We start from the raw sequence: 14,049 nt of genomic DNA, 5'->3' as shown, positions 1-14,049 counted from the left end.
GAGGATTTTTTTTTTTTTGTAATTTGGCTGGAGTTAATGCCTGAGGAGTTTGGGGAAAATTTTTTACTTCTTTCTAAAGTATGAAAAAAAAAATCTGAATGTGCAGCAGGTTCTCTAAGAAAGTTGCAGCTGACCTTGAATATTCTTCAGCTTTGTTTTGAAGTGAAGCCAGACAAGGCTGAGGGAAGGTAAGAAGTGACCCATTGGTTTATGAAGGATTTTTGTCCCTTTTTATTCCTACTCATACCATCTTACTCTCCAGATGTGGCTTTTCTTTTCCTCTTTCTACCAGGCGTGACATCCCTCTACCCCAGCCTATGTCTTGGGCTGGGCTTCCCATGTCTTCTACCATCTGTCCAAGGATTGGACCCCCCTTTTAGGGACTGTGTCTTCAGGGGAAGAGATCTGATAAAGGGGTAAAAGGTCATAGGGCTTGATGGGCACTAGGTAATTGTTGTGGAGGTTGAGCATATACTACTTAGTTTTTGGTAGTAGAAGTGCTTGTAAAAGCTAAACAGTGAAGTAATGATCCTCTGCTGTAAACCTGGGGTTGCAGAGTTCATCTTATGTTGCTTGCATGAGCCATGCTGTGGCATTTGTCCATGTCTAGGTGTGCTACTTTGCTCTTTCAGAAATTCTGAATGTTACTGTGTGGTGGTTTTTTCCTTCTCTGGTGAGATTGTGTATTGCATTATTTCCCTTCCTTTTTGCTAACAGGAACCCACACATTGTGATGCTAACCCTGACCTTATCCTCGAAGATATGACAGTAATGACAGATTTTGAGCTGCATTTGCTTTGTAAGCAATATTCTCACATCGGTGACTTCAAGTTAGACATGGATCAGATCTTGGATTCTGGGAAGTTTAGAGCACTGGAACACATTCTCTCTGACCTTAAAGAAAAGGTATTACAGATGGCTGAAACTTCTTTTCCTCTCCATCTAAAGAGCTGCTCTAAATGACTAGTTAAATTAACGTCTGTATTCACAACCCTTATGCTTTCCAATAGGATTTATTGCATGTGCAAAACAATACTTACAGCTTTTAATGTGCAGTCCTGAGTATGCACGTCACTTTAGAGACAACTGAAATAAGCTTTCCCACTTTTTGCAAGTTTCAGAATATTCATCCAAGTTAACTACTTTATCAATAGATGGGGTCTTGAGTAATTTTCACACCCTGTGAACATCACCTTTTAGCAACTGAATAAGACTTTATTATGTTAGAATAATCATGTATGTGTTAAGCCAGTGTAAAGGTAAGAAGAGGTCCCTGCTTGGAGTCCTGCCCTGAGATTCAAACAAGGTTGTTTTACAAATAAGCATGTACCATAATGCTTCAGAGGGATCCTGAGTTTGCACAAGTGTGTGCTGTATATCTGACTATTTCAGAAAAAAAGCGTGTTACTGCTCTAAATTATATAGAATATCATTTAAATTTAGGTTTTTAATGAAAATAGTTTGATGTTTATGGATGGAGTGGATCTGTCATTTATGCATTTGATATATGATTTGCTTGAGTTACCTAAGTACAAAGTAACTAAAATATCACTGCATTGACAAATAGTGGGTTAATGTAGTGGAAATACTGGATATGATATCTTCATGAAAGTCCATCCTGACTTGATGAATTTCAGCTTAGTCTTTCAGTTTGGAAAATAGGGTTTCAGTGAAAGTAAAATCACTTATTTGCACTAATAAAGAATTTCTGTAGTTCATAGCTGACATGTTTTAAAACTTTTGTTTTGCTTTGTCATTTCCAGGGTGACCGAGTTGTGTTGTTTAGCCAGTTTACTATGATGCTGGATATCTTGGAAGTTTTCCTAAAACACAAACAACATAGATATATCAGGTTGGATGGAAAAACACAGATACCTGATCGGTATGTGACTCTTTTTGCAAAGATGAAAAAGTGAATGTGTTTTGGAGAAAGGGAGGTAACCTAAAACCCTTACTTTTCTTTTCCAATGTATAGAAATCTGTGGTCACTGGGCATTGACTGTGGAAGGGCTTTAATGTTGGATTTCAGTTCACTTTAGCAGGGGTGAGGCTGAAAGATGAGTTTTAGTTGTCAGGTTACAGTCTTACCCATTGAAATGGAAAGCTCGTATCTTCAGCAGTTCATGGTGTGTTTGTGTGACAGTATGCCATAACAAAAACTTACCTGTAGCTATTCCTTGGAAGTATAGTATATTTCTATTACAGTAGCCAGATAAACCCCTTTGTTTCTCTAGGACAAACCATTTAGTCTGTCCTTACAGCTGAAAATGTTGCAATGCTTTTCTTGTATTTGAGCTGTGCATGTTTGTTATTGCAGGAATTCTAAAAAAAAAAAGAAGTATTTTAGATGCTTTTTCCTTCTTTTCAAAAAAATTTGATTCTTGTTATGGTGTTACTTCCCCCTTACAGCTGATGTCTGTTACTGCCCTTGCAGTTACTACAGAAGACACTCATCCCTTGCCTCCCCATTTGTTTCATGTACTTCAGTCTTCCCATCCTCCATCTTGCTCTTTGTGTTCTGTGAACACCAAAAATCTTTTTCTAAGCCTTTTTTCATTTCTTGCTATTGATCTGTCACTCAGTATGTTTCTGTGGTCACTGCTGAGGACTCTTGGTACCCTTTTTCCTTCTGCATAACATCTGTACTTTTGACCTGCTGTGTGGTGCCACTGTCCTTTCGTCATCCAAACTTCTGTATTCAATTCTGGAGCCAGTGTGGTGTTTTTTCCAAGGCCTGATGAATGGTGTCTTGTGTTCTGCAGGATACATCTAATAGATCATTTCAATACAGATATGGGAATATTTGTATTCCTTCTGTCAACCAAAGCTGGTGGCTTGGGAATTAATCTGACCTCAGCAAATGTTGTTATTCTTCATGACATTGATTGCAACCCGTACAACGATAAGCAAGCAGAAGACCGATGCCATAGAGTAGGTCAGACAAGGTAAGACTCTTTTTAGTTATAATTGGGTTTTCTTGGAGGAAAACTCTCAAAGGAGGCTAAAAGGACAAAATTTTATGACTAAAAATTCTGTTTCAAGCAGAGACTTGTGTAAACTAGCTCTGCGTTTTGTGTCAGCTAGGAACTGTAATTGTCTTAGCACACGTAGCTGCCAAACCAAACCTTATTTACACTCTCCTCCTTTTTCTAGTTCTCTACAACTCAAATTCTCTAAAATTGTCAAATTTCTGGTACTGGGAACTGTTTCGAGGCAGATCTGAAGTCTTTGGGACTGTTTGGCCAAACTGTTCTCTTCAAGAGACTTCTAAGCTTTTAAGTGCCACCGTATCATAAAGAGTGAAACCATAGAATGTGTTTAATAACAGGTGTTTCAACTGTAATGTGGAATTAGGGGAAATTTGACTTGTTTGTATGAATAGAGATTTTTGTGACTGTCTAGACTTTTGCAGTGGCTGAGAGTGCAGGAGAAGACTCATTTTCTGGCAGTACAGGGCGCAGTTGTTCCAGAGAGAAAAACTAGGAGCTCTTTGTATTGCCCTTTCATTCGTTTCTTCATCCTTGCTTTAAACCACTGCTGGCAAAGGCATAGCATCCTTCCCTTTTGCACTGATCCTAAAAAAATATAAATATGGATTTATCCTATTTTGTGGTTTTCAGAGAAGTAAAAGTCATAAAGCTAATCAGTAAGGAGACTATTGAAGAATCCATGCTCAAAATCAGCCAGCAGAAATTGAAGTTAGAACAGGATATGACTGCAGCAGATGCAGGTAGGTGTCTTGCACATAATGATGTCCCCTGAAGTAAATTAGGGCTACTGTAATATATTATTCTGAGAAAAGAAGGTTCTTGACGCAGACAAGCCTTTTGTTGTCTTTTTTATGTTAAATTAGAAAGATGTATTTGTGCTGATTATTATTCGATTTGACAGTAAGTGCCCTATAACTCTGACCCAGAAATCAGTGAAAAAGTCCTTTAAGCAGAGGATTTCTTTTTTTTTTTTTTTACAGTCTTGTGGAATGTAGACCTTTGTCTGTTTATGTGAAATATTTTAAGCTCTACTCATATTTGTTTTTATTCCTCAGGAGAAGAAGGAACCATTCCAGCAGATATAGCCACACTATTAAAAGCTTCGTTGGGTCTCTAAAATGTAAATATGTTGTGAAATTCAAGGAAAGGTGATGATGTACCCCAAGGACTCTTACATTTCTGATGACCAGGAGTTTTATGAACATTTATAACTTTTTATAGTTTCTTTATTTTATTCCTCATGGTATTGAAAATTTTTAACACTGATAGCATTCTTAGGATGCTTAAAAACATAAATGGCCCAAATGTGCCAACAAGAGATGCTGAATGAACCTAATTTTACAGATCACTTTTCAAAATGGGGACCTAAATAGTAATTGTTTTAACCAATCTGCTACGGCTTAAGATTTGTCAGTATTTTTGTAATTATTTCTACCTCCAAATATGAATATATATATATATATAAACTGTCTGTTTCACTGGATTCCATGTGTAGATTTTTTTATATGTGCCTTATTTGACAATGCTCAAGTCTGTTTGTTTCTGCTTGTTTGGGTTCATTTGATGTACCGTACTGGTTTTGTATCAACTTGTTCCAATAAAATTCCATAGATTGACAAAATATTTTCATGGTTTGGTTATTTGAGGCAGGTTGGGCATGCTGACTTGCATGTTATAAATCAAATAGACAGCTTTCAAACTTGCTGAAATGTTCTGTTTGAACTGACTTGTCTTTATCCAGCACTAGTTAATTACTGATGTTTCATTATACTCTAATCACAGTGGTGTTAGTATGTTGATTGTATAAACAGAATTCTTGCCAAATGGAACTTTCCAAATTGTAATTTTTTTTGTCAGTCCTTGTTGTAGATACATGATCTGGACTCTGACAACAAAGTGCTCTACACCCAAGGTTTGTCTTACTCTCTTCTTGAAGTTTCAATGAATTTTGAGTTCATCTCAGTGAAATGAAGAGCCTCAGGGGTATCAATGATGAGGTGTGCCTCCACCTGAAGTTTATAATCTGCTGGCAAGGATGTGATTTGAGGAGGTAGGAGAGGAGCACGTTCATTGCCCTGGACATAAACTTTTTTTTTTTTGGTTTTTTGAACTTGAGTGGTTGATTCAGACTGCTGCTTTTTAAAAAGCAATGGGGGAAGGCAAAGTTTGGTGGAGTTCTTACTGCCCCTGCCCTCTGTCAAAGCCTCAGCTGCTGTATGGTCTGTGCAGAGCTCAGCAAATCTGTACCAGGCTGAACCACTCAGAGGATTGTATCTGAGAATTCATTCTGGTTTTCAATATGGGTTTGATAGTTAGTTACCCCTTTGCTAGATCTGGTTGTCAGAGTCAAAAGACAGTTGTATCATCTTTTGAAGGAACTTAAACAGTGTTCCATGAAGAGGGAGGGAAAAGGAGCTGGAGTCCATCATTGCTCAGTTTTTCAGCCTGTCTTTCAGATACTGTGCTAGTGATAAGCCAGTGAGGTGATCTGTGACTTGGACATGCTTTTTTTTTTTTTGTTTGGTCAAGGCTGTGGGTATTTTTGTGGGTATTTTGTGGGTGGTTTTGGTCAACTGTGCATTATTTCTGCAAATTCATGATGAAAGATTAAATCCCTTAAAATGTTTTCAAAGTTTGAACTAAACTGCTTGGCTTTTCCTAGAAATATTCTGTGCTGTGCTTTATGTTCCAAAATGCACAGCTGATATAGAGTGAAGAAATACTTTATTATATGGGAAAGGAGATGGGTAAGAATCAGTTTGTCTGCCATGCTCCTATAATTCCACTGGTTCTCTTGGGCTAAATAGCAGGATTTAACAGACATCCACAGGTGTTTAATGCTAGTTAATGCGATTGCCTGTTTCTGTCGCGCATGATGCTAACCCAACTCTTAGCCCATTGTATTTGCATATTCTCACCTGTTTGCTTCAGATGTGAATTGAAACAAAATCCCTGCCCTGTAGGGTGGTTTGTGTGGTGTTTTGGATGTGTATGGAATCAGTTAATGTAGTCTGACTGAGCAGTGGTTACTTCTCAAACAATCATATCCGTAGACCGCCAGGATCAATATCTGTCTTTAAGTGCTATGAAGCTCATATGTGTTTCTGCCTTTTTTAATTTATTGTAACTATTTCTACCCTCTTTAATTTAAGGTCTCAAGAGATTGTAGAGTCACCACCCTTGGAGATAATCAAAAGCTGTCTGGATGCAGTCCTGGGCAGCTGGCTCTAGGTGACCCTGCTTGAGCAAGGGGTGACCTCCAGAGGTCCCTTCAACCTCAAACATTCTATGATTCTGTGTCTCTGATTGGGAAAGATGTACAGAGGGAAAAAAACAAAAACCACCATGATCTGAGGTCAGTTGCTGAAGAAGAGAGGAGATGGGAGCTGAAGAAGGATAAATCTATAAAGAGCCAGAACAAAGTGTGCAAGGAATTGCGAAGCAGGTGAAGATACCACATTGAAATGAGCTAAAGATTGGTTCTTGCTTTCTGTTCTGCCAGTACCTTACCTGCCTCTGAACTGTTAGTGAATGGTTGGTGTCACTCATGATTCAATGAAATAATACTAATGATGGGAGGGAAAAGCAAGTTTGAAGAGAAATACTTTCCCAGCAGTGGCCATTTCCAGCCCAGAGGATTGCCCAAATTTGTTGTGGTGTATCTGCTTATATCACACAGTGTAGTCCTCGTGCAAGCACTTGTCTCCCCTTGAGTTTGTATAAACTGCTTGCACTTACAACCATCCACATTGTCAGGACTTCCACCTACCTTTTCCCTAGTCTTGGAAGAATGAACTCTTCATTTATTCTAAACCTGGTTACCACCACCAACCCCCAATTTGTGTCTCCTACTTACTGAAAGAGATACTGAAATGTTGATTGTTGTTGCAGCAGGCGTGTTTACGGAAAACTGGTGCTAGCGTGGGCACCACCTCAGCTGAACAGCTGCTTTTTTGGGTTGTTTTGGAGGTTATGGTTGGTTTTTTTCTCAGTGGCAGAGCACAAACTTCGAGCTTCTCAAACACTTTCTATAGTCTCTTGAATTTTATTGACCAAGTGGGTCCTCCCACACATTTACCCTCACTATTTAACCTGTTTTCCTCTGGATTGAAAGACTGCAATAGACAAAGTATTGTTGAGATTGCACCTCTCCAGGAGGGTTTATTCATCTCCATTTGAGCGTGCTAAAACATTAATTGGTTTGATCAAGCACTGCATTAGTAGCGGGGGAATGTGATTGAAACCACACCTCTTCAAAACAGTATTTATTACTCTACCAAATCAGTATTTTAGATTCTCTCCCAGAAAAAGTGGTAGATTTTGATTTGATGCAGCGTACCTGTCTGAAGTTTACAAATGATTCTGGAGTTAATAACTTAGGATGCTTGTCACATTGAAAACTAAACATGTATATGTTTTTCTGAACAGCTGATCTACATTACAGTCTTTGGTCTTTTCTGGATCCAGGCTGCAATAGCTGGAAGTGCTTGTACTCTCTCTTTGAGAGCCAAAAGCCTGGGGTATTTGTCTGCCAGGTCAGGTTTACAGGTCAGAAGTGTTGTACTGCACACATCCCAGTAGAAATCGGCCCATGTTACCTAGTGGAAGTAGGAGAAAAAGCAGTAAATTTTCGTTGGTTATCTCAAAACCTGGAACTGCTAGTATTCTCAAAAAACTGCAGAAATGAAATGTGAATTTATCTATTTTGCTTAGGTTGTGGATTTGGCTTTTTTTCTGAAGCCCATCATTATAGAGTAGTAATTAGGTTGTAAAGCAAGGCTTGACTTCAGTAAATATTGGTTAAAATAAAGCCCTTGCTACAGATATTACTTGTATTACAATATTAGTCTTTCCTGCTGAAACTGTGCTGCAGAAAAGTGTTTAAAACAGTTTTGGGTAAAAAAGGATATTACGGTTTTTTTAGAGGGTTTTTTCATATTACCTTATAAATTGGTCAGTGATTATAAACAGAATGAGCTTCTGTTCACTAGTGCAGAGGCATTTAAAATGTTTCGTGTCAACGTACTTATGAACTGCTTTAGAAAATGCAGATCTTAGTCTTGGTTAGCCTCACTTTTGCAATGGTATGGAAAACAATTTTCACTTTGCAATTGAGCGACCAATTGTGTGTTGGTAAGAATAAAAAGTGTGGGAGAGTTGTTTCGTGGGTTGGCATGAAACAGAAATTCAGTTACTTTCTGGCAACCTGATTGGAATGGGAGAAACAAAAATTATACTTACAGAATTCCCTACCAGCCAGTTTTTATCCCCTAAGAAAGTATCCAAGTCTTTCAGTAACTCAGGTGCTTTGTTGGTGAGGATGTCATCAAATGCTTTTTTCTGGAGGAAGAACAAAACACAGAGATGCAAACCAATGTGTAAGCACAGCAGCTGACAAAACTGAACATTGGGGGGGTGTTGTTTGTGAAAAGGAAGCTGAAATGTGAAAGATTAAAGTTGGATGCCCAAAACATGGCATTCATGGCTCACTGAGCCATGACTTAAAGCCTATTGCTCCCTTAATGAAAACCTGAGAGCTCCTCAATGCTGAGACGTGATATCTGGAGTGATGCTGCTCCTTTTTCTGTACTAAAAGTCACCCAGCCATGGCAAGGCAGGAGCCCCGCCATAGATTTGGGAAGAATCCAGCTGCAAAATATATTCCCAATGTCTCACAGTCATTTTTTGGGGGACTCTTGAATGTCATGTTTTCTAGTGTACAGAGTTTAAAATTTCCAGAATTCCTTAAGCTCAGTCTTTCCATGCTGTCAATCAGATGCTGATCAGTTATCTGTCCTTACCAGCCCACCTCATGTGAGATGTGGAACCTGGGTTTTCAGCTTTTGCACGGGTTTATCTTTGAACTTTAATGTTCAGGTTATTCTGCTTTTTATTGTCTCTGCAACAATAAGATTTGAGATGGCTAACGTGTTTTTAAAGGATGAGGACTCAGGCCTTAGTATGTGCATGTTAATGGCTGAAGCATGAGGTTATGTATGGTGGTGGTTCTCTGCTAGCTGTTCCACCATAGCAGAAAGTGTTAAGGCTGCTTTTAAAGGGTTAAACTGTTTCCTTTGGAGAGGGAGAGGGAAGCTGTTTCTGGTTTTCTCTTCTCACTTGCAGGGAAACAAGAGTGCAGACTGTTGTGATCATCTGGTCAACCCATGTGGCACAGTTTGTGCAGTTAATGTGCTTGGCCTAATTTTGGAGGAGCATACTCAGGCTTGATTAAATAAGGACTGGTGTACAGGAATGGAATTATTTCTATAGCTTTGAAATTCAGGTTAATGAAAAAAAGAATAAAATTTAGAAGAGGCAGAAACCTAAATGCAGGCTGAAATAAAAATGGTTTTTCTACAGACACCGGTGAAAACTTGACATAATTTTCTACTATCTGTTAAGAACTTAGTAACTGGATGAGATGACTACAAATATCACCCACAAGTTTGCAGTCCAGAAATCTCATATCTATACCCTGTGCTGCAGAATTTCCTTTCTTTTAGGTAAGTTGTCCTCCACCCCACCCTTCCACCCCACAAAGAAAACCCCAAACTGTTGTGTGATAGTGGTGGTAATGACCTCCCCCAACTACAGGAGTACACAGTCAAGCTGTGAAGCTGGTGAGGATAAGACCAGGATCCCCCTTCTGGGATGGCAAAACCTTTTCGTCTCAGCCCTGGAGCTCTGCAGTGGTGCCTGACAAAGCTGTGGCAATGCCAGCTGTGTTTTTGGGGAATGTAAGGCTGTGTCTGGAACCAAGGGAGCTTCCATGGGCAGCTTCCACCTCTGCTCCCTATACTTTGCTTTAATTTCTCTTTGCTACTGTCTAGATAGCATAGCACATCCTTTCACCTTTCTCTGAGGGTTTTGTGTTCCTGTAAGCACTTGTCAGGCCTGGGGAGCTGTTCTGACTTTATTAAGGGTAAATGACCTAAATCTGGCCTGGCGAGACCGTGAGATGGCGCTTCTGCCACAAGGTGGTGGCAGTGGACCCGGGAAGAGAGAGGGAGAACAGCTACCGGGGAGAAAAATGTTGGGAGAGTCCAGCAAAGTAAATTTCTTGATCATCCTTGGCCCCAGCACACAACCTTGCATGTATACGTGCGTACGGGCAGATAGGGGTTGCCTGCCAACTCTCTTCCCTTTTAAATTAATCACTGGTGACATGATCTGGGTCTTTGATTTGGAGAAGTGCTTGAGTACGAGCTGGGACACACGCAGGCATTACCACAGGCGTTTCTCCGTGGAGGAGCAGCTGTGGGAGTAGTGCTGCTTCTGCACTGGCACGTGAGCAATAGTGTGGCTGTTCCAAAATGATTAAAATTCATGAGTCAACTTATCCTGCCCAAAGTAGGAAACTTCAGGAAATCCCGACAAAATGTAAGTAATTCATGCTGTTAAATACTAAACCTCTAAACACACTTTCAGATTTTCTTCTACAAGATTTCAGAGTATTTTCATTTTTTTTTACATATTTATTAATTATTGGTTTGGGGCAACATTATGTACTCCACGGTTTCTGTAATACAATACCCTAGTTGATCTGAAACGTTACCTTTGAGTAAATGGAAGGTGGCTGCACTGGTAGGTAGTTCATGGTGAGACCTGTTGTTACACTACCACTTCCCTAAAAAGGTCAGGTCATCTGCTTGGGTCAGAGCTGTGTGGAGCCATTGTAATATCTGAGTTGACTCATCCACCACCCTCTTCCCCCAGCAGCTGATCTGCATGCTTTCCTTTGGGGTTCTGATGAGAGGCACTGGACCGATGCCAAAAAAAGCCCCAAATGTTGTAAGGCACGCCCATGACTGTGTGTTAAAATAGCCATGGCAGTGTGTTAGCCCAGTGTCAGTACTTGCAGGAGCACTGCCAAGGACTGAGGTGGGCCATGGCAGTCTGAAGAGGACAGCTGCAGTGACAGTGAGGTATGTGCCACCTCCCCTGTTAAGCAGCGCCCGCTCTCCTACACTGTTCTGCGCACTGAAAAGCAGTTGTCCTGGCAGCGGATGTTATGGAAAACTGATACTGATTGAAAACCAGGAATCAGAATGCAGAAGTGCTAAAAGATGGGATGGGGCTGTGAGTTAGCAGAAAGAGACAGATTTGAGCCTAGGTGATTTGCGACAAGAGCGAGGCATCGCACAGTGCCAGCTGGAGTGGAAGTGTCCTGGCTTTCCCCTTTTGAAGAGCAGTTTCGTGTACACACATATGGCATCCTTGATTCAAGGTGAACCAGTGAGACGCAGCTCATGATGGCCTCCTTTTCACCAAGGATGGAAAAAATCTGGTGAAATAGGACAGGGAAGAGAGCAGGCTGCTTTGTCTGCATTAGCCTCTAGGAAGAACCAGAGAGCTCCTCCAGCTCAACTTTGCTGAGGTGAGATGATGGACCCAGAGGCTGACACGCCTCAGTGTCTCCAGAGGAGATGATCAGTCATGGCTTATGTGCTATCTTTGTTTAAATTAGTGATTGTCTTACTCTCACGTCCTGGTTTTTCTCTGCCCACGGGAACAGTGTCATGAAGTCATCTATGGTGTCCACAATGGCATCAGCTAGTGCCTGTTCCACAGGCGTCTGACCTGCCAGACCTGTGGGAAGCAAGCATATAAAGGGAGTTTAAGAACAGCGTCAGCAGGAACTTTTGATACCCCAGGTAAACCCTGAATATTTTCATAAAAATACCTATTCTCCAGGATTTAACTCCTTGCATCCAGGTGCAATCTCATCTACCTTCGCTTTTTTTCTTCTCCAGCTTCATACAGCCATCTGACATAGTGAGTTGTACTTTCCATCACCTGAGCCCACAGCCTAAATATTGTTTCTTTATCCTCTCTGCTTTCCACCACCCCAGCACATTCAGTGAGGATCAGCACAAATTCCTGTCCGCTAATCTTACCCCATCCAAGCTTTCAATGTCTTTCTTCATCTCATGGTCTTTTAATTTTGATCAATGCATTCTTCAAAGCATCTATGAAAGTCTGCTTCTCTTTCCCTCTACCCTGCCCATTCAGCCCCATTGAGAACATTCTCATGACATTGCATTTGCTTTTGATTATTTCATTGTAATCAGGTACCTTAGATATAATTCATCTTGTTTACAAAACTGCTTTTCTCCCCTGTTGTCCTTTGGCTTTCCTGCAGTTCTCTTAATGCTTTTTCCCCTCTCACTTTCATTTCACAAATATGCATTCATGCTTTCACCTCTGCAGGTTCAGGTCATCCTTCTCTTCCTCTCTGTTCTTTAAGCCTCACCTGGAAGCTCTGCTTCCCACAAACTGTACACCTTTCCTCTGCCAAGTCATCTCCCTTACTGAAACTCTGCTTCTGAAGGTGAGGGATGTGCCTCTCCTTTTGGGAATCAAGTTCTGGGAACCTTCAATTAAGAGTTGTTGGTGATGGGCACCTAAAAATGCCATTTCTTAATTTTAAAGTATCAGTGACATGTATGCAAACTTAATGGCAGAACTAGCAAGTTTTGACTATGTTGAAAATATATTTTTCCCCTTCCGTGCTTGTTTTTTTTTCTGTTGTAGCTGACAGCATGACTAACACTGAAAAGAGAACAGCATGGTTTGAGTGTGCTCCAGATCCCAAGCCTTTGTATCCGATGCAAGTCGATGGAAAAGGTGTCAGGAGAATGCGGAAGTCAGAACTTCAGACTGCATAAGGAGCACAGCTCCAGATCAGCCTCCCAGCAGGAGACAGGGGGGAAGGAAGTGTGGGTGAGAGGCAGGCTTTCTCATTGTTTTTCATTACCAAGTGGACTCTCATCATTCTCTTCTCTTGCAAGGAGTAGATTGTGTCAAGGCTGAAGGAAATTGGCAGGAACACAGTACTGCAGACATGCTTGAAAATATGTTGTGCTATTGCCTAGAAGAATAATGCTCTGAACTAAAAAATGTGAGGTATTTTGAAAGGCAGGTTACATCCCTTTGCTCATTGTGAAAAAAGTAGGATAGTACTTGCTACCCAGCACCCCTCTTCAATCTGCTGACATTCAGCATGCCATGGGCACATCTGCCTTCAGCCAGACCAATTTTGCAGATGGTTTTGAATGAGACCTTGCTGACCTAAAGCAAAGCTTGGCTACTCTCTTTGATTACTTGCATTACTAAGTCTTATATCACTTTATCTAACTGGTTGAGTACTTCCATAGCGTGTAGGTATTTAAAGATGCAAGTGATGTCACCATCTGGTCTAATCTCTGTGCCAGCTCAGAATTGTTGCCTAAATCTGCTTCAGGGTGCTCTGCCTGCTGTGATAATCTCTAATGCTTCCAAAACCTCCTTCTCCTGGTCATCTCTCTGGTTAACCTGGCAGCTCAAACTTTAACTTCAGAGGAAACTGCCCTGAGAGCCTTAGGGAGGCCACAGGTATGCACTTTCTGTCATGCAGTGACAGGTGAATAAAGTTTATTGGCTGGAGAAGTCAGCCCAAACTCCAGGCACTGTATCCAGAGTGGAAAATCAATCAGACATGGGAGGGATTATTTCTGAGTTTTCCTTTAGGCATACACACTTACAGTGCAAATTCAGAGCTCAACCACATGACTTTAGCTCTGAAAGTCATAGCATTTCACACTACAGGTTGTTACTTTGAACCTTTTTTTGGTCTCCTTTTTTACTTTCTAAATGACATTTGAGTGACTCTAAACCCTGTTGTACAGCACCCTAGTGAGTGTGCCTTGCTCCATTTCTTCTTTTTGATCTTGGAAAGGCAGGGAACGTAGCCTGAGATCTCATCAGGATTGCCACAGCAGTCCCAACCCAGTGAGCCTGGTTGTAACCAAATTATGGTAAGGAAGGCTGCTGAAAGTGGCCATGCCACCACAAAGTGCTCCTTAGTGCTTTTTTGAGTGACAGCTCTGATACCATCCTGTATGGTACACTGCATTCCTGTGGTCAGCAGTTGGTGCTGACAAACTGCAGATGCAACAAGGGGCTGATAACTATGAACTGTTTGTACCTGGAAAAAACACCAGTACCGTGATTGCCATGCTGATATTGACTTCTGCGTGGTTGGGTTTGCCAAGTTGTTGATTTGTTTTTATTTTCACTA

General features: G+C 40.8%; 2 protein-coding genes across 3 annotated transcripts in view; one reads left to right on the top strand and one right to left on the bottom strand.

Moving 5' to 3' along the window:
* The window catches only part of SMARCAD1 (SWI/SNF-related, matrix-associated actin-dependent regulator of chromatin, subfamily a, containing DEAD/H box 1), a 42,191-nt gene extending 37,578 nt beyond the window's left edge, over positions 1-4,613 (top strand). The window contains exons 20-24 of the mRNA XM_027706547.1: positions 718-906; positions 1,764-1,882; positions 2,763-2,945; positions 3,621-3,730; positions 4,046-4,613. Of these exons, the coding sequence (XP_027562348.1) occupies positions 718-906; positions 1,764-1,882; positions 2,763-2,945; positions 3,621-3,730; positions 4,046-4,107 (663 nt within the window). The 3' untranslated portion in view covers positions 4,108-4,613. The remainder of the gene's footprint in view (positions 1-717; positions 907-1,763; positions 1,883-2,762; positions 2,946-3,620; positions 3,731-4,045) is intronic.
* A 2,365-nt stretch (positions 4,614-6,978) lies between these two features.
* The window catches only part of HPGDS (hematopoietic prostaglandin D synthase), a 29,270-nt gene continuing 22,199 nt past the window's right edge, over positions 6,979-14,049 (bottom strand). For both annotated transcript variants that reach the window (XM_027706548.1, XM_027706549.1), the window contains 4 exons: positions 11,470-11,579; positions 8,232-8,330; positions 7,117-7,588; positions 6,979-7,053 (listed from right to left, as the gene is read on the bottom strand). In XM_027706548.1, the coding sequence (XP_027562349.1) occupies positions 7,424-7,588; positions 8,232-8,330; positions 11,470-11,579 (374 nt within the window). In that variant the 3' untranslated portion in view covers positions 6,979-7,053; positions 7,117-7,423. The remainder of the gene's footprint in view (positions 7,054-7,116; positions 7,589-8,231; positions 8,331-11,469; positions 11,580-14,049) is intronic.

This window comes from Neopelma chrysocephalum, unplaced genomic scaffold (assembly GCF_003984885.1).
Source record: "Neopelma chrysocephalum unplaced genomic scaffold, ASM398488v2 Primary Assembly neopelma1_382, whole genome shotgun sequence".
Taxonomy (NCBI): domain Eukaryota; kingdom Metazoa; phylum Chordata; class Aves; order Passeriformes; family Pipridae; genus Neopelma; species Neopelma chrysocephalum.
Note: the sequence above shows the minus strand (reverse complement) of the source record. Positions and strands in the feature narration are given on the sequence as shown.